This window comes from Rhinolophus sinicus, chromosome 2 (genome assembly GCF_057876585.1).
Source record: "Rhinolophus sinicus isolate RSI-liver-muscle chromosome 2, RSI-T2T, whole genome shotgun sequence".
Classification (NCBI taxonomy): Eukaryota; Metazoa; Chordata; class Mammalia; order Chiroptera; family Rhinolophidae; genus Rhinolophus; species Rhinolophus sinicus.
The window spans coordinates 128,828,587-128,852,679 of NC_142502.1; the positions used below are offsets into that span (position 1 = coordinate 128,828,587).

The 24,093-nt window shown below is 43.9% G+C and overlaps 2 protein-coding genes across 2 annotated transcripts in view; one reads left to right on the plus strand and one right to left on the minus strand.

Annotated features, from left to right (window-relative positions):
• Nucleotides 1-24,093, plus strand: part of TRABD2A (TraB domain containing 2A) — a 129,884-nt gene that overhangs the window by 43,932 nt on the left and 61,859 nt on the right. The window contains 5 exon segments of the mRNA XM_088796351.1: nucleotides 8,647-8,821; nucleotides 12,341-12,431; nucleotides 12,712-12,769; nucleotides 12,813-13,224; nucleotides 14,492-14,629. Of these exon segments, the coding sequence (XP_088652477.1) occupies nucleotides 8,647-8,821; nucleotides 12,341-12,431; nucleotides 12,712-12,769; nucleotides 12,813-13,061 (573 nt within the window). The 3' untranslated portion in view covers nucleotides 13,062-13,224; nucleotides 14,492-14,629.
• Nucleotides 15,213-24,093, minus strand: part of DNAH6 (dynein axonemal heavy chain 6) — a 248,121-nt gene continuing 239,240 nt past the window's right edge. The window contains exons 74-77 of the mRNA XM_019756389.3: nucleotides 23,776-23,848; nucleotides 22,620-22,771; nucleotides 19,088-19,310; nucleotides 15,213-15,642 (exon numbers count right to left, since the gene is read on the minus strand). Coding sequence (XP_019611948.3) covers nucleotides 15,539-15,642; nucleotides 19,088-19,310; nucleotides 22,620-22,771; nucleotides 23,776-23,848 — 552 coding nt within the window. The 3' untranslated portion in view covers nucleotides 15,213-15,538. The remainder of the gene's footprint in view (nucleotides 15,643-19,087; nucleotides 19,311-22,619; nucleotides 22,772-23,775; nucleotides 23,849-24,093) is intronic.

The following is a 24,093-nucleotide window of genomic DNA, read 5'->3' on the forward strand; positions in this document are numbered from 1 at the left end:
AGAAAATGAAGCTTTTAATCCGAAGACAAAAGAATATCATCTTAAGAGAATAGCAAAAGGAGATCTGTTATCCATAAATGGAAATTGATGGCTGCATTACACGTAGAGTATGAGAATGTGTGGAAGGTCTATGGAAAGGCTACTGTAAACAGGAGAAGCAGGCAGGGTAATATCCTATTCTATATCTGACTAAGGTAATGGTTAACCTTGTTAAATCCCTGGGTAGAGGAGAGCTTGTGCCCAGGGGAAGGGGTGGAGAGGCCAAGGATTGGGAAGCCAGATAGCCAATGGGGGGGTGGAGCGGGGGGAAGAGAACACAGTGTGTCAGCTGCACCTACAGTCACTGTGTTGCAAGAACCACCCCTGATTGTCACAATTTTGGTGTAATAGTATGTAAGGAATAGAATATATGAAGGTCTGCCTGGGAATATTTGGGGATGTAAACTCTCACAGTGGCTGGGGTACGTGATTGGCCTTGGAAGGATTGGCTACCCTCCCAAGGACCAAGAAAACAACAGAATGAGGAGCCTGGCCCTCGCCTTAGCACAGCTGGGCCGAGCTCCAATACATGTAATCTCCTACCAAGGACTGGCCCCGGCTCCTAGCCAGATCTGAGTCCTGTTCCTTGTGTTGCTGACACGTATGCTTATTGGCTCCTTGCCACTGTTGTTAGTGAAGTCCTCAAAACCCCAGAAAAACCGAGGCAGGCATGGTTGTTCCCCGGGCCGCCTCTGCTGCTGCAAGATATTTTGTCTGTGCTGTTTCTGTGCAAGATGTTTCGTTCGTGCTGATGAAAGGCCAGTGCTGTTTCTGCGATTCTAATTGACTGGGCCCTGGTGGTATGATGAATTGCCTCCTTACTTGTTAGTTTATGATGATATATTCCCCTAATCTCTGTCTTGTCTTACTTTTGCTTTGTAATAAAACTCTTTAACCCCTTCATCCCGGCTTGTGGTGGTGTGTCTTGTGTATTGGGCCTTGAAAGTACGCCTGTGCATAGCAATCGATCATACTTATCGATACAAATTGGCAGGATACGCATGACCACTGAAACAATGTCCCTGTTTAAAAAGAAAAGTGAGGTGACTTGTGTACCTTGTGATGTTCCCGGATGGGAAGATCCTCAGTTTGCTTCGCTGGCTAAGGAACGGGCAATAGGGACTGGTTTAAGTGAAAACTGGGAAGGCAAATTACAGACTGCTGACCTCCTCGGTTGCTTGAAGTGTTGAGGACTGTTCCTGTAGAAAAACCGGGGAATCGGTTTCTGTGGCAAGGCGAGGGTGGATTCTGCTTACTGCTTATCGCCGCATGTGTCAACGTATTAATACTTTAATTGAAAAATGTAGTCTGGAAAAAGAGAATACTGATTTATAGGGCAGAATGGCCATGCTGCAATGTCAAAACTGTATTTTAGGTGATCAGGCCCGTGGCTATCAAACGATAGCTGAGAAAGCTGCTGTATGGTGTGCTCAATACAAATATAAGAAAAGGAGAGGTAGCGTGAATCCCCGTAAAGTGCGTGCAGTGATTGCCTCAGCCAAGGCTGATTGGGACCCTGTTAAATGGGACGGAGATATTTGGGATGATACTGATGATGAGGTAGATTGGGGAGACTTGGAGGAGGAAGCCAGGAAAGATGATGAGGAAAAACAGCCCCGGGCTTTACAGGCTGAGCCTCTGCAGCGTAGACAGAAGCGGATCTCCAATAGACAAAGGGACTTTTTAGTAATGAATGAAGACTTCTCCCAACAAGAAATTAATGATATCTTATCCAAATTTTCCCCAAAATCGGGAGAGAAATTGCTTGACTGGATAATTAGAATTACTGATACTGGGGCAGGCGGTATTAGTATAGACAGTGTGGATGCCCCCCGCTTTATTACTATCTCTACCAACCCCTTTGTTCAGACAGCCGTCTGTGATCACCAACATGCGGGAGGTGCAATGACTACTTGATTAGCGCTAGCGGCCTGCGGATGTACAGCCCAATATGCTACTGATACTTCCTGGCCGGTTGAGACACGGCCCTGGTACACCATAGGGATGGCATGCACCGTCTGAAGGGGGAGGCAATGAAAACTGCAGTAATGCTAGGACAGGCCGATCACTATCTGACAGGCCCCATAACCGCCTACCATCGCAACCTAGTTGTACAGACTGTCCCTCCTGCTTACAAGCACATAATGATGACTCTGCTGTTAGCAGAGACTAGGCAACCCGTCGAGCAAATTTTAGAAAAGATGTCAGAAGCAGGAGATATGGGAGAATGGAATAACGAAAAGCAAAATGCCACTGACAATAGGGGAAAGTCCAATAATTTTGGTGGACCCAGTAACAACAATCGGGTCTCCCGAAAAGAAATGTTTCAAGCCTTATTAAAGGCCGGGATGAGCCTGGACAAATTGGATGGCATTCCTACTAAAGATATGTGGCAGCTGGACAAGGTAAAGCGAGCCAACTGAGTGGAAGTCCAAAAGGCTGAGACTGAACCCATTCCTCATGGTTCCTTCCCCCTCTGCCCCACCTGCTGGAATCTATCTCTTTGAGGATTTGTGTAAATTTGAATAGGATGGAGGCCAAGCTGTGGGTATCCCACAAATTAAGGAAATACACCAATGGGACTACCGCCCGCATGTACAAATAACACTACATTGGAAAAATGGGTCCACTACAGTGGCTAACGCACTTGTGGATACTGGAGCGGAGGCTTCTTTAATTTATGGGAACCCAGCCAAATTTAAAGGAACCCCAATTACTATTTCAGGTCTTGGTGGCCATAAAATTCCAACTAAACAAATTAAGGTGATAATGAGCATTGGTAATTTTCCCTGCCGAGAATATTCAGTGGTAGTAGTCCCCATTCCTGAGTGCATAATTGGCATTGATATTTTAAGGGGAATGTCCCTTAAACTACAAGATGGGACTTATCATTTTGCAATCAGAGCTTTGCAAATGCATTCTGTTATAGTAGGCAAATTACTCATTGACCCCATTCATCTCCCTGAGCCCACAAAGATTATTATGAGCAAACAATATCGTATCCCTGGTGGGCATAATGAAATAACTCAAACTAGTAAAGACTATGTTAATGCTGGTGTAATAATTCCAACTACTTCAGCTTAGAACAATCCAATCTGGCCAGTAACGAAGTCAGATGCGTCTTGGAGAATGACAGTAGATTATAGGGAGCTGAACAAGTCACTCCCCCACTGACTGCTGCTGTACCGGACACTATCACTTTGATTGAGCGTATTCAGTCTCATCCCAGTACTAGGTATGCTGCTATTGATCTGGCTAATGTTTTCTTTACTATTCCCATCGATCCATCCCAATGGGAACAATTTGCCTTCAGCTGGCAGGGGCGTCAATGTACCTTTACTAGGTTGTCCCAAGGTTACAAACATAGCCCTACCATTTGTCGTTGACTGGTTGCTGAACATTTGGAAGAATGCGACATTCTTCACCCCTCAGTTTTAATCACTCATTATATAGATGATATCCTAATTCAAGCTTCCACTGAAGATTCTGTAAGATATTATTTAGAACAAATTATAGAACATTTGAAAAAGAAAGGTTGGGAAATTAACCCCAACAAAATCCAGGGGCCAGCCCAGGAAGTCAAGTTTTTAGGAATACATTGGAATTTTGGGCATAGGGCCATCCTTTCAAAAGCCCGGCAGAATATTTTAGACTTTGCAACACCCCAGAATAAGGAGGAGGCTCAAAAATTTATAGCCCTGTTTGGCTATTGGAAAAATCATATTCCTCATTTAGATCAGATTTTACAACCTCTGTATAGAGTTACTAGGAAAAAATATGAATTTGACTGGGGAGCTGAGCAGGATAAGGCATTTGAAGCAGCAAAAGCTGCAATCCAAGCAGCCTTAGATCTCTGGCCAATAAGAGAGGGACCCTTAGAATTAATGGTTACTGAGGACACTGAGTATGCTAACTGGAGCTTATGGCAAAAGCAGAATTCGAAGTGAGTCCCTCTAGGGTTTTGGGCACGAAAATTACCAGAGTCTGGACAGAGTTATATTCCCTTTGAACAACAGTTACTCGCTGCTTACTGGGCATTAACTGAACAGTTAACGATGGGACATGAGGTGGCCTTACAGCTCCGAATTCCTATTATGCAGTGGATTATGAGTGACCCAGTGTCCCATAAGATTGGACATGCACAAGAAACCAGTATTATTAAATAGAAATGGTATATACAAGACAGAGCCAAAACAGGCCCATCTGGAATATTATCTCTACATGAGTTAGTTATTGAGGCCCCAATTACCAATGATGATTTCCAACCGATGGCCAGCGAAAGAACTGAATCTCCCGTAGTATATAATCATGGACGTAATTCCCTTTCTGCCGAACAAGAGACATCCCTGGTTTACTGATGGCTCTGCCAAATATATCAGCAATACTCGGTATTGGAAGGCTGTAGCCTATAACCCTGTCACCAAAATGGTGTTAGAGACCAGTGGACAAGGGAAAAGTAGTCAATTTGCTGAGTTGCAAACTGCTTATCAAGCTATAAACTTTGAAAAGGATGGGCAGTGCCACATTTTCACTGACTCTTGGGCTGTGGACGAAGGTCTGGGCAGCTGGATGCCTATATGGGAAAAGGACCGTTGGAAAATCCATGACAAGGATTTATGGGGTGCTGATATATGGAAAGAAATTTGGGAAATTGCAGAAACCACTAACCTCTGTGTTTCATGTAGATGCACATGCTAAGAAAACCTCGGTGGAACGTGAGTATAACGCTGATGTAGATCGCCTCACAGCAATTGCTGAAGTAGAGTGTTCCACTCCGATAAGTGAAGAAACTCTGGCACTTGCTCGATGGATCCACCAAAAGACAGGACACACTGGTCCCGCTGCTATGCACAGGTGGGCACAGGACAGAGGGATAAGTGTTCCTATGTCTGATTTAAAGAGCACTAAGGAACAATGCCCCACTTGCCAACTGGATGAGAAATGCCCCTTACCAAAAATAGTCACTGGAGAATTATTGTGGGGGCAGGCTCCGGCTCAAACTTGGCAAATTAATTATATTGGGCCCTTGCCCCCCTCCAAAGGGTGTCATTATATTTGTACCTGTGTAGACACTTATTCGGGAGTTCTGATCACCTGTGCATATAAGCGTGCCATGCAGCTTAATACAATTAAGACTCTTGATATTCTTACCCTATACTATGGAACACCTCTACAAATTCAAAGTGACAATGGGTCCCATTTTAAAGGTAAAGAGATTACTAACTATTGTGAGAAAAACAACATTGAGTGGATCTATCATATTCCCTATTATCCACAAGCAGCTGGCTTAATAGAGCGCATAAATGGGTTGTTAAAAGAAAAATTACGCAAAATGGGCTCCATTGCTGGGCTCCATTTGTATTACAAGTGGAAAGATTATCTTTTTACAGCCCTGCAACAACTCAATAATCGTTCTCTCAGTACAGGAGGTACTCCTTTATCTAGAATGATGACTCCCAATTTGCAAATACGAAGATCCATACTTTCCCAACACTGCACTGGTGGGCAGTCCCCCCCAATGCCCAAGCCCCATATATGGGCACTACCGCATCTGCAGGGCATGATTTACATAATGTTGAAGAAATCTGGCTAGAGCCTAATACTAGCCAAACAGTCCCCACCGGAATTGGAATTTAAATTCCTAAGGGTTACTATGGTTAGATAGCTGCCAAGTCCAGCCTGGCACAGAAGGGAATCCAAATCATGGCTGGAGTTATTGATACAGACTATGTGGGAGAAATAAATGTCTCAAAAGAAACCTTGTACTTTTCCCCAGGCACCAGGATCGCTCAAATATTGATCATTCCATGTGCCTCCACTGACTTTTGGGAGAAGTTAAATACTCCTCCTAATGCCACCACATGATATGGAGGCTTTGGCTCAACAGATTATGTGGCTGGTACTAAAGTCTGGGCCAGAAAACACACCACTGACCCTCCGAGAGCCGGAGAGGTCATAGCCCAAGGAGACAACAATATAGTAGTTGTCATGTTCCCTGGGCAAGATCAACCTGAAATGTATCCTACTAACCAATTGTTTTTACAAAATTAGCTCCTGATTTCTGGCGGCCTAGTCTGGACCTGTTTCCTGGTTGAAGCTTGGACCCCGGCATACCTGTACAGCTCCTCAATCATACAAGCCCAATCGCATTCTGTTGGAGATGGCGGAATGAAACTATCCCACACATGCTAGATAACTACACCTGCAAAGAAAACCAACAATGTATTACAGCTAATGGAACTGTAAGAGCCACAAACCTCACGGGATGGATAGGAGACAACAACTCATATCACTTTGTTTTCTCTGGACCTCCACCCATTAATATAACTAATATAGATACCTATATGGTGGAACTTAACATTAGCAAGTTATTTGATTGGACTAGATGCTCCCTACAAATGTTATATACCTTAATCCAAAAAGAAGCACAACGCATACTAACACAAGGAGACTCCTACACGTGGAGATCTATGTTCCCCGTTCCAAAGTATGCTTGGATAGCAAACGCCAAGCCCAATGTTACGTACACCTCTAGATGGTGTAGTGACACTGTAACTTGTTATATACCCATAATAACTAACATGCTATGCTCTTTTCATGTTCTACCCATTATCAAGGGTAATTATTTTTTACAGCCACGCATTGAAGGCACCCATATAGGTAATAATAATAATAGTACTTATAAGCTTACAGATTGTATATCTACAGATAAAGGCTTTGCATGTAATGGTTTATTTCGAATAATGGAACTCTGTTAATCTATGTACTCTAACGGTTTTTCCCATAGCCAATTTCTCTGTCCTATATGAAATAGAGCTACAGCGTATATGCCTCGCTAGCTCTAATGCTGCCGAACTAGCTGCCAGGGGATTACCCTCCCCTTTCTTGGGATGTCTGCAGCATCTCGAGTTGCTCCACTGGAACGGTGATGTATTCTGCTTAACTCCCGATCTAGAGGCTGATATATCCCTTACTTGGATCCCCCGGTGGCTACAGCCTCCTGCTACCTATATACACTTGTCCTTGGCTCGGATATTACAGAACTCTCAGCTCTTGCAAACTCACCTAGATCGTAATGCCCAGTCCCTCGCTGAACACTGGATTATGACTCCCATTATCAGTAATAAACTGAAGGGCCTCTCACATATTATAACCCAAGACTCCAATCATCATTGGTATGATTTTCTATTCACCAGCACAACCACGCATAAGTATTTTAATGCAACATTTACTCCCCTATTAATCATTGTGAGCATTTTACTGTTATTATGCATACGCAACTGTTGGATGTACTATTGCATACAAAAAGTGCACACTGCATTCATGTTTCAAAACCGCTATGTGAGTTATACTTATGCCCCCACGCAGCTCTAGGGCCAAATTGTAAGGAATAGAATATATGAAGGTCTGCCTGGGAACATTTGGGGATGTAAACTCTCACAGTGGCTGGGATACGTGCTTGGCCTTGGAAGGATTGGCTACCCTCCCAAGGACCAAGAAAACAACAGAATGAGGAGCCTGGCCTTCGCCTTAGCACAGCTGGGCGGAGCTCCGATACATCTAATCTCCTACCAAGGACTGGCCCCGGCTCCTAGCCAGATCCGAGACCAGTTCCTTGTGTTGCTGACACGTATGCTTATTGGCTCCTTGCCACTGTTGTTAGTGAAGTCCTCAAAACCCCAGAAAAACCGAGGCAGGCACAGTTGTTCCCCGGGCCGCCTCTGCTGCTGCAAGATATTTTGTCCGTGCTGTTTCTGCACAAGATGTTTCGTCCGTGCTGATGAAAGGCTGGTGCTGTTTCTACGACTCTAATTGGCCCTGGTGGTATGATGAATTGCCTCCTTGCTTGTTAGTGGTATGATGATATATTCCCCTAATCTCTGTCTTGTCTTACTTACTTTTGCTTTGTAATAAAACTCTTTAACCCCTTCATCCTGGCTTGTGGTGGTGTGTCTTGCATATTGGGCCTTGAAATTAAGTCTGTGCACAGCAATCGATCATACTTATCGATACATAGTACCATGCTGTTAGCTAAAATATCAAAATTGGCTAAATGTATACCAGAGTCAGTCAGGTGAAATATTTGCCTGGAGGGCAAAGAACATTGGAGAAGGCCAGAAGGAGAAATAATGAAAATTTAAATCTATGGAATTTGTAAAACAGTTGAATGTTTATAGAAATTCCATGTATTTGGTAGTAGAATTGTAATTACTGATTCTAAAATAGTTAACTATGTAAAATCATTTTTATTAAAAAAAGTGTGTGTGAATTAAACAAATTAAAACTATGGCTGTGCTATGCAAAGATATGGTCTCCTTATAGAAACACATGGCATCAAACAGAATCATTTAAACAGAACAGAAATACTGTTTTAAATAGCGAAGAGTTCTTTCAGTACACTTTATTTACAATTCTTTTACTTGAGTTACAAAGAATGATACTAAAGTTTGAAAAGTAGCAGGTGGGAGATTCCAAGAATGGTGTGTCACTTTCTCCTTTTCTCGACAGCATCTTGACCTTCTAAGCTGGGTGATTTGATGCTCAAATTAAGCAATTTCATTCATAACTCTGTTGCCTTTCATTCTTTTCTCTTCCATTTTGGCGTAGGTTCCCAATTTTATTAATGCCACACTACCACCTCAGGAAAGCATCACCGCTCAGGAGATTGTCAGCTACTTCCACCAGGAGCTTATCTACACGCGGAATGAAAGAATGGGGAAGCGGGTGAAGGCCCTTTTGGAGGAGTTCCCTGACAAAGGCTTTTTCTTTGCCTTTGGAGCTGGTGAGTTGTAGGTTACCTCTGACCATTAATCAGCCTCTCACAAATCTGAAAATCAATGTTAATATTAAGAGACTAAAGGAACAACATGATTATCTCTGTAGATGCAGGAAAAGCATTTGATAACATGTGGTACCCTTTCATGATAAAAACACTCATCGAAGTAGGAATAGAAGGGAACTTCATCAACATGTTCAAGAGTTGCTATGAAATACTTGCGTGAACATCGTATTTAACGATGAAAGACTGAATGCTTTCCCCTTAAGAATGAGAGACAAGACAAAGATGGCTGCTTTCACTACTTCTCTTTAACATTGTGCTGAAGGGTCTAGCCAGGGAAATTAGACGAGGAAAAGAAACAAAAGGCATTCAGATTGGAAAAGAGGAAGTAAACTGTTATCTTTTCTCAGATGACATGATCCTGTGTATAGAAAATCCTAAGTAATCCACCAAAAATCTGTCAGAACAAATAACTGAGTTCAGGTTACAATAATGCAGGATACAAGATCAATATACAAAAATCAGTTGTATTTGTATACCCTAGTCATGAATAATCTAAAAATGCAATTAAGAAACCAGTTCCATTTACAACATTGTAAAAAATACTTATGACTAAATTTAACAAGTGAAGAGCAACTTATGCAATGAAAACTAAAAACTTCATTGAACGGAATTAACGAAGACCTAAGCAAATGGAAAGACATCTCATGTTCATGGATTGTAAGACAGAATAACTCTTGTTAAGATGGAAATATTCCCCAAATTGAGCTACCGGTTCAATGCAATCCCTATCAAAATCTAAGCTGATGAAAATGTTTTAAAATTAGATAGTGGTGACGGTTGCCCCACTTTGTGAATATTCCAAAAATCAGCACACAAAAATCAGGATGAGTTTTATGTTATGTGAATTATACTCAAATGAAGTTATTGTACAAAAAATGAGGAGTTGGGCTCCTACCTGTTGTTCATTGAAAAGTTTTACCAAAACAAATCGTAGTTTCTGCATTCAGCAGTCCCTGGGAGTCTGTGAGTGTGTCTTTCTCTGTCTCATGTTCCATGTTTAGATTACGCACGCATGTGCTGTATAGCTCTGTGCATGTGCGGCCTGTCTCAACAAATGGCTTTCTCTAACAAAGCTGGTAGCCAGGGCCTCCCCCTGCAGGCAGCCCGACAAGGGTCAGGCCACAGATGCCCCTTCCTTGGTGGGGGTGATGGTCCCCCTCAGTTGGGACACAGCCCCATGGCTTTATCCCAGCGGCCATGCTGGGTCCCCGCAGATGGAACGTGCCCAGTGTTCGAGCGTGCAAACACTGGGTGCCCCCATGGCCACTCCCTGCCTTCACTCCTGCCAGGCTCAGCTGATCTCAAGAGCTTCCCTTATGTCCAGTGTCGGAATAATGGGGCCCTGGACTCAGGGGAAAGGTGGATGCTGAGATGATGGTGTGCCAGCCCTGTGGTACGCTGCTGTGCCAGGTGCGTTCTGGGCCAGAGCCACGCTGGGCAGCAGGTTGGCGGGCAGCCGGTGGGCGGGCTGGATCCAAGCAGGCCCTCTGGATGGGGATAGTATCGGGGGGATGGCACAGGTGACACTGCCACACCTGCCCTTGCCTGATTCGCAGGGCAGATTCTTCATACTGCTGCAGTGCTGGATAGAGACTTCACAGTCCCTGGGCACTGTGGGTATCAGCAGTGGCCTGGAGAGCTGCTAGGGCCAGGTTTTCCTCCTGGGTTGCTTTCTCCACTGCTTTAGTCCATTTCTGCTTGTGCCTTCTGAAGGCTGAGATGACAAGAGGGAACCACAGACATTCAGAGTGCTCCCAAACTCAGCCTGGGCAGCATAACTTTTTGGAATCCGTGTGTTGAGCCAACTTTTAATTATAAGTGGGGATAACCCCAAACTGAAAGCGCTGGAGCTTTAAAATCAAACAGCACCTTTTGTCATGGGAATCGAGGTGAAATTAAAAAATGAGAAATGGAGCTCACCTTTGGAGTAGGAGGAAAATTAAAGTCAAACAGAATAGTTTGTTTGTGTAATGATAAAGCATTGCTAATACGGGCTGTTTATTCACTTGCCAAATCGTTTTTTCATTCCTAATTGGTTGAGAGTGTGTACTATGAGCCAGACCACCTGGGTCCAAGTTGCAATTTATTTAATTTCTCTGTGCTTCTGCCTCATCTGTAAAATGGGGGTAATAACACGCTTACCTAACAGGGTTGTTGGGTGTGGGGGTTGTTGAATGAGGTGCAAAGCACCAAGAACCGGGCCCCACACCTTGCAATCCTCCGGAAATGTTTGCTATTTTTATTATTGTGGTTCCTCTCTGCCGTGGGGACTTGGTGATGGCTGGGAGAGTCAGTGTGGCAGGAAAAGTCTGCAGGCTCTCCCGTCTCTCCTAGTCCTGGTATAATCTATACACGAGTTTGCTGTACTTCCGCACTGGGGCTAATTGGGGCCTTCCCAATGTCGCTTTCATCTGAGTCAGTTGCCCTTTGTCAATCTTGGGGTCATAGACTCTACATTTGGACCCAAGAACATAGTAGAGCCCAGTACCTTTGCCACAAACACCACCCTCGGCCCCCCAGGCTCCCAAAGGTTGCTCCAAGTTCAGTCTTCTTAGAGCCATGGAGTCAGGATAAGGGAGAGGCCTACAGACCTCTCCTGCAGTGTGGAAGTACCTTCATTTCCTTTCTGAGTCTCTGGCTGTTGAGTATTCAGTTGTCAAAATCGCATAGACTCTGGAGCCAAACTTGCCTGGGTTTAGATTCTGCTCTGCTGCTTCTTAGTGTGTGACGTCCTGAACCTATTTTAACTCAGTGTTCCATTTTGAAGTGGAGGTAATAATGATACCTTCTGCTGAATCAGAGGGTGGAGTGCGGCAAGTTCATTAGCCATTTAGGACATTAAAGTGCCATAAATTGGCACATAAAGGGACATTGCGACCCCAGAGGATCATGTCAGTTTTGAGCATCAAAACCTGAAATGAAAGAAGGTGAATCCCAGGACATACCTTTGGCCTTTAAATTATTTAATATGCCAGTGTAAGCTTATCTGGTGATCTTTGCTGCTTTTCATTAAAAAGGAAAGAAATGAAATAAAATTCAGGTGGAGGCTTCCAGCTATGGTGGCTTCTGCAAAGTGGAGGTTTTTGTTGTGCATCCAGAATTATATGTGGGGCAGGGACTCGGGTTTATACAGCTGAGAATGGTCAGGACTGTGAGCACTGGAGTCAGAGGTGGGAGTTTGGGGTTTGCTGTGCAGGCTGTCCCCGCAGCTGTGTGACAGAGGGCAGTGCCCTGAGCCATTCTGGTCCCCAGGTCCTCACCTCTGAAACGCCATTACCCCGTCTGCTTGCCTGGCGGGGCCGTTGGGAGGTCTGATTACAGAAGCTTTCTGGAACTGTACTGGGCTGGACACAGGGAAGGGGGTTGGCAGGGCTATTTCTTTGTTCCGGGGTGTGTGTTCAGGGGTATGTTTGGTGGTCAGGAGAGCTGCCGCCTTTCTGATTCTTTTTCTTACTGCAGGTCATTTAATGGGCAACAACACAGTGCTTGCTGTTTTGCGGCGTGAAGGTTATGAGGTAGAACACGGCTCTGCTGGATGACCCATCAACAAGCAACCTGACTGAGCTTCTGTGCTGGCTGGGGAGCAACTCAGGCTGGGGTAGGAGAGGGAGCCAGAGACCCAGGGAGACTCCTCGTGGCTTGGCTGTGCCTCTGTGTGTGGTCAGTGAGGAGGGTCCCTGCCTCAGGTTGCCTAGAGGCTAATGAGCAAATCTGCACTGGGTCTTCTTACATCTTGAGCGTTACTAATCCTTGAATCAAGAACCAGATAGCCAGAAGAGAGTCTCCCAATGTGTTAGTCTTAGCACCTATGTTATTTGGTTTTGTTGTAGCAGTGGTAACGACAGCCAAAGACACAAGAAACTTATTAACATATTAATATCCATTCTGGTCTTTAAAGAGGGGAGATGAAATGAAGCCGTGCTGGCGTTAGGGGCCTGGGGAGTATCCAGTGACTCCTGCTGTGTCCTACGACTCTTTTCCTTTGCCTCCTAGTGCTGTGGTCCCACCACTCCAGGTCCCAGTTCTGGACTGGCACATCTCTGCTGAGCTGCGGCTCCCTTGCCCTGGGTACTCCCACCACAGCCAGTCGGTGGCTAGCGGTGCCTGCCCATCCCTCTGGACTCCTGTGTTCTGGCTGTTGGTTCTGGCTTTCCAAATGGAGACGCCCCTCCTGGAATGACTGGAGGAGCCAGGCCGAGACCCTGACCCCTTGGACTTGAAAGTTGACCATCCTGTCCTCCATGCTCTGGTCTGGCCTTGACAGACCCAACCCAGGACAAGAGGCTCAGAATTGAGTCTTCTCTTTCCAAGGACTGACTTTGGGTGATCCGACAAGGCTTGGGGTAGGTGTACATAATGAGTTATATGAAAATAATTGTAAATGAATTATGTGCAAATAATTAAATCCGCTTTTTGTTTAGACTTTTCCCCATAATGTGTACCTGTCAGGCAAAGCGCTCTTTTGCTCACACCCTCTAAAGACTGTCACTGCTTCACTCCTGGGTCGCACTGCTGGGCCCCCCCGCATCTTTGGTTCCTGACCCTTTTTTCCTTGCTTCCTGCTGCTCTTCTACCTATTCACTCCCGGTTCTAGATGCAGGGAGTCAGTAGCCATGTGGCCTTTGTTCTGCTCCTGTCTGTTCAAGATCTGGTGAATAGGGTGTTTCCCACACTCTGACAGGTGCTTTCGTTGTGTGCACTGTGTGAGTGTGTCACTGATGTGCCGGAGATTGGGGGACAGGTGGGCTCTGGCAGGTGCTGTGCAAGAAAGTGGTTTGCAAGTGCTCCCCCTGCCTGTCTTGTTATCTATTTATTGCTTATATGTCATGTCTATTCCAAATAATAAAATCTTAGGGGGCATCTCTATATAAAATGAGTAAGAGTGGAACTGCCCCAGTTGAGTCTGAAATTGGGACTTTTAGCCCTGCCCAACTGGTCTGGAACCCCCCTTTCCCCACCCTTACCCTGCTCCCACTGTATTTCCAGTCCAGCGTCTCCCACCTGTTGCAATGTTTCCTTATTCTTCCTGGGCCTCTTAGTAGCTCACAACCCAGAGGGTCTTCCTAGGACTTGGGTGGGGCCAATGTGAGGTAGATGTCTTTGTTTCTAACCTGATTTAGAGTTGGCTTGATTTCCTGGGCTTGCAGCTCTGCGGTTTTCCTTTCTTTTCCAGAGACTTTCTTGTGGGTTTGCTCTCAGTCATTTCCAGGGCCCGAAAGATCTTTGGGGGTCTCATGGAAAGAGTTGTGTGTTGGCACTCAGGGTCCATTTCCACTACCTTTGCTCCCTTCTGCACCCTCTGTATTGCAGGGGTAGGAGAGCGAAACTTTCCCAGATTCCCTTGCTGCTGTGACTGAGATTCTCCTCATGAGATACTTATGCGAGATTGGAGGGCAGAAGGGACAGAGGACCTTTTTCTTCAGTAGTGGTGTCAGTTATGTACGGGTTCCAGCAGACACAAGTTTGTGCAGTGGCCAGGCTCTGCATCCAATTGTTTAACTATCAGCTTCATGAGCCTGGTGTAGTTGTGAGTTGTACGGTTTCCTGCAGCTTTCTGGCCTAGGATTACAGCTGCCGTGATGCATAATGTCAACCTGTTGACTTTTGCAGCTGCAGCTTTCCCAAGGCTTAGCAAGCACCTGTTTCTGCTTGAAACACCAAGAGTAGTTTCTGATTTCTGCACTGAACTCTGAGGAATAGAAGTGGTGCTCCCTGTTTCTCTGCGACTTGAGTCTATTCTTAACTTTGGTAGGTATGGGGATGAACGTGGGGAGGTGGAGGACAAATGGGAGGGTTGAATTACTATGACTGACCCAGTTCTCACTTTCTGTAAGGGGGTGTTATGGCTTTCTCCAGACACTCATGTCCCAGGTGGGAGTTCCCAGTTTCTTGGCTCATGTTATCGCCGAGGAAGCAAACAGACCCCTGTTGGCAGGATTGATACAAAATGGTTTGCCACACTCCATCTTAATACTGGCCCAACTAACCCTGCTTTTGAGGTGGCAGCAGCTCAAATGGACCTGGGTGGCACAGGTTCATCCTGAAGTGGAAGGGGAAAATTCTCTGCACTGGGCAGGACCGACCCTCAAGTTGGTTAAAGCACAGGCTCTTCTAAGGATATAATATAGCTACATAGAGTGGGGGGGCTGGCACCATGGGCCAAGGTCTTATCATGCTCATTTACTCCACCAGTTGTGTGGTCATTACATCCCCCTCCATTGATGAAAGCTCTGAGCCTTAGTGTGGTCTAGAAATGGAAGCACCTGGGGCCATGTGACGCAAGTGTGTACCAGGCCTGTCACATGCGCGTGAAGAGGAAGGAAGCTTGTGTGGACAAGGCAGGCTGAGTTCTGACTACCCGGGGGACCTCCCAGGTTACTAATAGGAAGCTGCCTGGCTCTTACTTGGGGGAGGCAGAGCAGGTGTAAGAGATGGGTGCTGAACCCACTGCTTTCACATCAGAGCTTGAATTGATGACGGAAAGGAAAACTCAAACACTTTATTTTAGGTTATAAGAGAAATAAAAGCCACACTTAATTTCCTTAAATCAGATCAGAAGTAGTACTGTTTTGCTCACACGTAAGTTACGCAGACTCTTTGACCCCCTTCAGGAGAAATCTCTGGCGTATTTTTTTCCAGCACTGAGGTGGCTCCTTTTCACTCACTGAGCTGGCAGAGCAAAGCAGATCCCTTGGCAATCCAGTAATCTTTGGACCGCTTGGAGGGTAAAAGGACGGTCACCACAAAGTTGGTTGAATGACCTAGTTAAGGAAAAAAAGGGTCATTAAAGAATAACTACTTAATACAAAGAGGACAGTACTAGGAGTCAAGACACCTGGGTTTCAGACTTGACTGCCTTCAGAGATGATCGGCAAATAGTCCCCTATGGATTTCAGTTTTTATGTAAAATGAAGATGTTAGAATAAACGCTCCTTAAGGACCTGCCAAGCTAAGACTTTGTATAACCTTATGAACTGTGTTTCAAGTTCTCTGCAGTCTGACTGGGAGCATTGGATTGGGGTTCAGGCCTGAGCTTTTTATGGCCCTTAGAGGGTGGCATCCTTTTATTTGTTCATCCATCCATCCATCCTTTGCTAAGCACAGTTATCAGTATTTTGTCCTCAGCTCTGGGACATCTGAAGTAAGAGGTCATTTTTGCAGTTTCTTCATTCTGGGCCTGTGGGAAGGGCCAGGGCCAGGGTGAGAAGAACATGGTCCTGCTCTCAAGATGGGAATTGCTATTTCTGGCATTGTGTTCATAGCAAACCCTATCTGTGTGGAAGCTGGGAAAGGTGGTGTCCCCAGGAAAGAACAGCTATATCTTCCCTCTCCTTACCTTATGCCATTCCCTGTATGGTGTCTTGGCGGTGCTTGAGTGACATTTTATAGTACATACACAGTCTCTCTGTCTATGCAACCATCAGTTTGATTCAGGATTCAAATAAGGTTCAGACCTTGCAACAGTGATGGATCTCTTAAATCTCTCTCAATTGGTAGGTTACCCCTGTTCCTTTTGCCACCCCCTCGTAATGTATTGGTTGAAACAACCAGACTGTCCTGTAAAGTTTCCCAGAGTCTGGGTTTTGCTCACAGCATCCTTGTGGTGATTTTAAATGTTCCTTTATTCTTGTAACGGGGTGGTTAGATCTAGAAGTGTGATCACATTCACACCTTTTTGGCCAGAATACTTCAAAGGTGGTATGTACGTCCATCAGGAAGTACCTTATGTCTGATGGCTTTTCTTTTTGGGGATGTTAGCAGCCATTATTTCATTAGAGTTAATAATTTTAAAATTCAGTGATGATTAAGTCTATAGACTCCACCTGTGATTTAATTTTTGTTTGTAGTATGAGATAAGGATCTAATTGGTATAAAACATTGTCCTAGAACCATTTGTGGAATAATTTCTCTGTTCCCGACAATTTTAAATGCTGCTGCTAGTCTATGTCAAGTTCCCAAATATGCACAGTGTGTTGCTGCCTCTCTGTCTAGTGCATTTGAACTATTTGTGCGTCTTGTGCCGGTGCAACATTATTTTAATTACCACCTTATCTTGGTTCCTTTTGCCAAAAACAGTTCTTGTTGGTACTGTAGCCAATAATAAGACAAATAACTCAATTACAAAAGGGGAAAAGTTTTCAATAGACACTTCATCAGAGAAGATAAAAATAAATACGCACAAGAAAAGATGGTTAATGTCATTAGTCATTAGGGAAATGCAAATTAAAACTACAGTGAGATACCACTACCATCTATCTTTCTATCTATTTATCCTCTAAAAGAGTAATCATTATTACCGTGTTTCCCTGAAAATAAGAACTAGCCAGACCATCAGCTCTAATGTGTCTTTTGGAACAAAACTTAATATGAGACCCTGTCTTATTTTAATAGAATATAAGACCAGGTATAATGTAATATAATATAATATAATATAATATAATATAATATAATATAATATAATATAATATAATATGTAGTACAATACAATACAATACCAGGTCTTATATAATATAAGACCGGGTCTTACGTATATTAATTTTTGCTCCAAAAGACACATTAGAGCTGATGGTCTGGCTAGATCTTATTTTGGGGGGATGCAGTAACATGAGAGTATGGAGAACTGGAACTCTCAGCTACTAGTAGGAATGTTAAATGTTAAAGTGGAACCATCAACTACTTTGAAAAACAGTTTGGCAGTTTCTTAAAAAGTTAACCTACCACATGATCCAGTCATTCCATGCTACATATTTATTCAAGATAACTTAAAGCATATGTCCACACAAAAATGTGTACATGCCATTATTAATTTTAAAAAATATCTTTTAATATTTTTTTAGATTTGTAATAGGAGTGGGAGATCAAGGCCTATGATAGGAGTGTCTATTTTAGTTCTATTCTGTGTTACCTTTAGAGAACATACTTTAACTGAAGACTTTATTAGAAAAATAAATATCACTATCTATATTCTCCATTCAAAAGAGAAACATATTTTTAGTTCTTTCTGTGCCCCATCTCCCATATTTCTATGGAAATTTAGTTCCAAATTATTACTAAAATAATTTTTATGGTCAAACTTTTAAAGATTTAATTGTGTGTGTGTGTGTGAAATAGAGGGTCAGTGGTGAGTAATTCAGAGCCTTCACATGTCCACAACTGTCTTTATTACACCTCCTTTTTGGATGATAATTTGGTTATGTTTGCAATTTTGGTTCAAAGTTGTTTTTCCTTAGGACTTTGAAGATGTTTCTCTATTATCTTTTTATATGCACTGTGGATAAGAAAGATGTCTGGTGTCAATCCAATTCTCTGGAATTTTAATTTCAACATGTTAATACATTTTATCTCTTTAAGGATTTTCTTTATCTTAAATAGTCTCAAGTATCACTTTGATATATCTAGGTTTCTTGTTAAAATTTGATTATTTGTTTGTTTATGTTTTTAAAAATTATCCCTAACAGGACTTTGTAAAATCTCTTAATCTGAGGACTCAAGTATTTCTTCTTTTCTGGGAAATTATTAGCCATAATTTAAAAATATTACCACTCTTACAATCTCCTTTCTCTTACATTGCCTACTAGATAAATGTTGGAAATTTTGGCTTTTTCCACAATGTCCCATTTTTAAAAATTGCCTTGTGAAGTATTTGGAGGGATTTCTTCAGCTCGTTCTCCTTGTTTACCCTTTAGCTGGGTACATTCAGTTCTTCAGCTTATCTGTTGATATGACCTTCTTTCTATCTGGTTCCTTTTTTCACGGCTTCAGGTCTTGCTTCAGGTCTACTCAGCTTTCCCTTCTTGTATCTCAGCTTCAAGTCAACTCAGATTTCCCTTTTTGCAGAATGGCATTCCATTTTATAATTTATTTTTAAATCTCTTTGATGAGTCACAATGGATTTGATGAGCGATAGAGAGATTTTCATGTCTGCTTGGTCCATCATTTTAAAAATTAGAAGTCACTGCTCAATAAACTCTGTTTTTTACTCATTAGACTAATAGAAGCAAGCCTTAGTTTTAAAATATCAATCTACACTCTGTATTAAAATAAACAGAATTTATAACATTTATAAATTTATATGTTCTAAGTGGCCTCATTTTAAGTCCAGCTAATTGGCACAAGGTCTCCCTTTGCACATTATAGCTTAGTGTTTGGACTTTGATTGTGGTTTGCACTTGGTCATTATTTGTACCAATGTTAGAACATCCTCACCTGTGGTTGAGAGTGTTCCTGCCCGGGCCCCCGTTTTATAAAGTGGGGAGTGGTAAAGTGTTGGGCTTGGCTCATAATTTTGTTGAGGTTCAAAATGCACCACAGGCAACACTGGATTCATTTGTCCGGGCAGTGCATCTTCTATCACCATCTCATCATCGTCCCATCGAAAAGCATCCATGAACATGCCGTGAACGAGAACGCCATCCTCAGGAGCGGGCAACTGAAATGCACCCAGAAGTTTAAAGAAAAGAAGAGAAGAGAAGGGCATCAGCAGCTGTGGGCCATGTCCTTTGTCTCACATCCTCCTCACGTAATTCTAAGGACCGCTCTATAGATTGCTGTTACTACTCACACTCTAGAGAGGAGAATACCAAAACTCCGAAAGGTAAAGTCACTTGCTTCGCAGTGTGACACTAAATCTCATACTCCGTCAACATGTCTAATAGAGAATACCCCTGGGAAACCCATTCATGGGCTTCAGACTGTCTGATACCATGATGTTACGACTTTCCCCTTCTCATGGGAAGCAGATGGGATAAGAGGGCTGTGATTTTCATCTGTTCTTTTTGTAGCAAGGTCTTTCAAGGATATGGGTGCCCTTTTAGCAGATAGATTATATATCCTCAGTAATATTTGCAGAGTGCCTATGGAAAGTTCCTTTTTGAAAAAAAGAAATTGTGCTCAATTCTCAGGCACTGTCATGGTTCAGTGCCCATGACCCAAGTGGAGATGTGGTGTGGACTGGGGAGGGTGTAGGGACAGAGGCCTGGTGTCACTGTGAACTTCTGTCCCTCAGAGTCAGTCTGTGTGGCAGAGCGTGCCAGGCACAGAACAGGGCCAGCATCCCGGAAGGCCTCAGTGAGGCCTGTAGTTCTGCCCTCTTGTGGCCTCAAGGAATCCTGACATAGGCCTGAGACACCCTCCTGACTAGAAAGGGTCTCAAAATAATGAAGAGTACATCTCTAAATTGATTTTTCCCTTTTAAATACCGAGGGTGCCAAAAAAGTGTATACACATTTTAAGACGGAAGAAACTGTATTAAAATTGTAATACTCAATATATAGTCACGTTTGACCTCTGCAATGACAAGAGGTGCTCAAAGAGGTTACCATCAACGTCCAGACATTTCTGATTACGGCGAACGACTGCTACATAGATAACATCTCTTACAATGTGTATACACTTTTTGGCACCCTTTGTATATTTTGATGCTAAAACAAAGTTTCTTAAACATGTAAGCCTTTTTATTGTCATTTGAAGATCCAGGCAATTAAGATGCGTGGGGTTATAGTATTTCATGGGGCAGGCCGTGAGCACAGGGCCAAGCTGATGTGTGTGTGATTGCTAATCAGGGCAAAGAATAGATTGAGTAGATGGGAGTAGAGCGGACACTGCGGGAATTACCCAGGAGCAATCCCTACTCACTAATACCATGATATTTTAAGGAAAGTTTCGTAAAAGCCACTCACCCCAACCCACTGATCGAGTAGCGAATACTTTATTGGCAAGAGCACTCTGGAGCAAATGTTTGATTTCATGGCGCAGGTAGAAAATTATGAGGCCCACGGTGGGGGGAAGGTGCTTTGAGGCAGGGGCTCCCCTCTCCCATCAATAGCTCAGTGCATCTGAGCTGGGAGGCTCCAATTGGCAGCAGTAGTTTTTCATCCCTGGCTGTATACTGGAATCACCAGGGGAGCTTTAAAAAATAATGATGTCTGATGTAACTGGGGTCATTCTGATGTAATTGGGATGTGGCCTGGGCACTGGGATTTATTAAGAGTGCTGCAGGTGATTTTAACCTGCAGTCAAGGTTGAGAATCACTGATACTCTAGAGCAGTGATTCTCAAACTTCAGTGGGCTAAAAACCCCAGGTAGGACTTGTTAAAAGATACAGATTTCTGGGCCCCAGCCCAGAGTTTCTGATTCAGTAGGTCTGGAATGAGTCCTTGAATTTGCATTTCTAATAAGTTCCCGGGTAGTGGTGATGCTGTGCTCTGGGGACCCTACTTTGAGAGCCTCTGCTCTGGAGAGAGTAAACTATGAGAGTCTGAGTTTAGACGGTGTCCTTAGTGCATTCCGTTTCCGTAATGTAGTTATAGACTGTAGGAAGCTAGTGTATCAGTTCTCCTAGGAGAAAGCTGAATGAATGGCGCAGATAATTCAGCAGCCTATTCAGTAATAATAGTTATTTATTGTGTGTGTACTATGTGTGGGTCATACGACATCTGCAGTTTTGTTTTCACTGCACTACATCTCCGAAGGTGGTGGCATCACCCCCATTTTACAGACCAGAACACTGAGGTGCAGGCATGTTAGTAATTGTTCTAGAATACATGGGTGGCGAAGGGGAGAAGCAGAATTTAAATTCAGGCCTGCCCGATTCTGAAACTCTTGCTTTTAACCTCTTGTTGTATTGCCTCCACGAGGAGAAGGTTACTGTAGGTATCTGTGATACTGAGATTTCTAAGAAAAATATACATTTGGTCATTCAGATAACTAAAATGTTTTTCTCATATATAATTGGTCTTCTTCCTTGGTTCTGACTCACAGCTTCCAAAATGGAAATCTCCTAGATGTAGAGAGTGATAATGGTGCCTTTGTTATGTTAATGAGACAGTTTTTGGAAAGCACCCAAGTAGGTATGGGGACTGGTTACCAGTGGAGTCAATCCAGTGATTAGAGAGTTTGAACTTTCAGCACCTCCGCAAGAGGGGAGAAGAGCTGGGGATTGAGTTCAAGCCCCTACGACCAGTGATTTAATCCATCATGCCTATGTAATAAAGCCTCCATAAAAACACAAAAGGACTGGGTTTGAAGAGCTTCAGGTTGGTGAACAGGTGGAGATTTGGGGCGAGCGGCCCACTTGGAGAGCATGGAAGCTCCGTGTCCTTTCCTCACACCTCGCCCTCTGCACCTCTTCCACCTGGCTGTTCCTGAGTTATATCCTTTTATAATAAATCAATAACCTAGTTAAGTAAAAAGTTTCTCTGAGTTCTGTGGGCCACTCTAGCAAATTAATCAAACCCCAGGTGAGGGTTGTGGGAATCTCTGATTTATGTAGCCAGTTGGTCAGAAGCACAGTTGACAACCTGGGCTTGCAACTGGCATTTGAAATGGGGTGAGTGGGACAGCCCTGTAGGACTGAACCCTAAACCTGTGAGATCTGATGCTATCTCAGGATAGACAGAGTCAGAACTGAGTTGAAGTGTAGGATGCCCAGCTGGTGTCTGAGAATTGCTTGTTGGTGTAGGAACCCCTGCCCCCACCCCACGTTGAAATTGGGTTCAGAACTGAATTAGTATCTGAATAAATAAAGCATTACTTTAAAAAATATGTCTACAAATTAGACTAATTTAGGCAGTTCCTCTCTGGTCATTGCTAATTGGGGAGCTTGTGGGATGTGTGTCCCATGCTGCCCCTCCTGCTCCTGCATATGGGAGGCAGTAGGGACAGGGGAGGTTGGCGCAGATACTGAATGACAGTGGGACAGAAGCTGCTTTGCTGTAACAGCAGCCAGGGGGACAGTACCTCTATGTCCATGGGCAGTTCTCGCCCAAACTGCACTGTCTTGGCAGCTTCTATCACTGCAGCTTGATCCCGATAGGTAGGAATCATGTTGTACTGGAAACTCAGCTCATCTATAGGCAAATTGTATTTCCGAGCATGATTCTGAAGAGTTCCTATAAATACAAAAAAATCAGAAAAATGGATCCTCCAAACAAGACCACTCCTGCCCAAACGGTCTCGGTCCCGCTTGCCCCAACCAGGCTGCTGTAGCATTAGAGAGCTTCCTCTCCATCTAGAAGACCTAACTATTAACACCTTATTCTGAATTAGTGCATTGAAACAGGAAGTCTGCAGGTGACATTGGGAGCGGCGGACAAATTTTGGTCCTGGTTGGGAAAAGAGAGAAGACTAAATCTGAAGTACTCCCAGGAGGAAGACAAACAGGGAGTAAGTTTCAGAGCCCAGTCTCCCCAACTTGACAGTCTTGCTCAGCTTGTCTTGTATGGGCTGTTTATTAGGGATTCAGAATGAGAGAGATTAAGGGCTTGGCTAAGTAGCATCTAGTAGCCCAGAAGCCCTGGACCCCCTCGGGGTCCCTGGCAGACATCCCTGGAATTTTCTCCTCCCTCGTCCCTGCCCCAGGGTGCTGGAAGAACATCGAGTATTTTTTAGTTAAGTATAATTAAAAATAAGTTTTTTTAAAAAAGGAGTATTTTTAATTTTTTTATTTTTGGGGGAAGGGGAACAGGACTTTATTGGGGAACAGTGTGTACTTCCAGGACTTTTCCCAAGTCAAGTTGTCCTTTCTTGCCATTGTTAGTTGCAGGGAGCGCAGCCCACCATCCCTTGCAGGAGTCAAGGAATTGAACCGGCAACCTTGTGGTTGAGAGCCCGTGCTCCAACCAATTGAGCCATCTGGCACTGGCCCATGTGGGAATCGAACCGGCAGCCTTCGGCATTAGGGGCCGGGGTTAGGTTATTGAGGAGCATCTGCTATTGCTGCCATCCTTTTCCTTGGCAAGCAAGGAAGAACAGGGCCTTGTTGGACTTCCCTCTATAATCAGTAGCCCCATGGGTAAGACATTGGTAGCCATGCCATTTTGCCAGGTCCTAGAAACCCAGTGTATAACAGATCATGATCTTTTCTGTGGGATTTTTGTAGGGAAAGCACTCGTACCTGTTAGAAATCCTTGAGGAAAGAAGAAACCGGAGATCCAGAAGGACTTAGGCTGTCCTCTTTTGAGCCACAGCTAAAGGAGAAACATTACACCACAATGTACTGTTTTTCTGAGATGGAGTTTGTTATTTAAATCCAAGTCATATTCTGGAGGGCCTCTCGGGAGGCAGAATCTAAACCGGGCCTGAGTTAGTTACCAGCCCCATTCTTACTGCCTGCCCTGTCCCCCTTCCTTACCACCAGCCTGACCACAAACCCAGGCCTGGTTATTACAGAGGGTACAGAAGCGGGAGATGGCAGCAAGGACACACCTGGTAG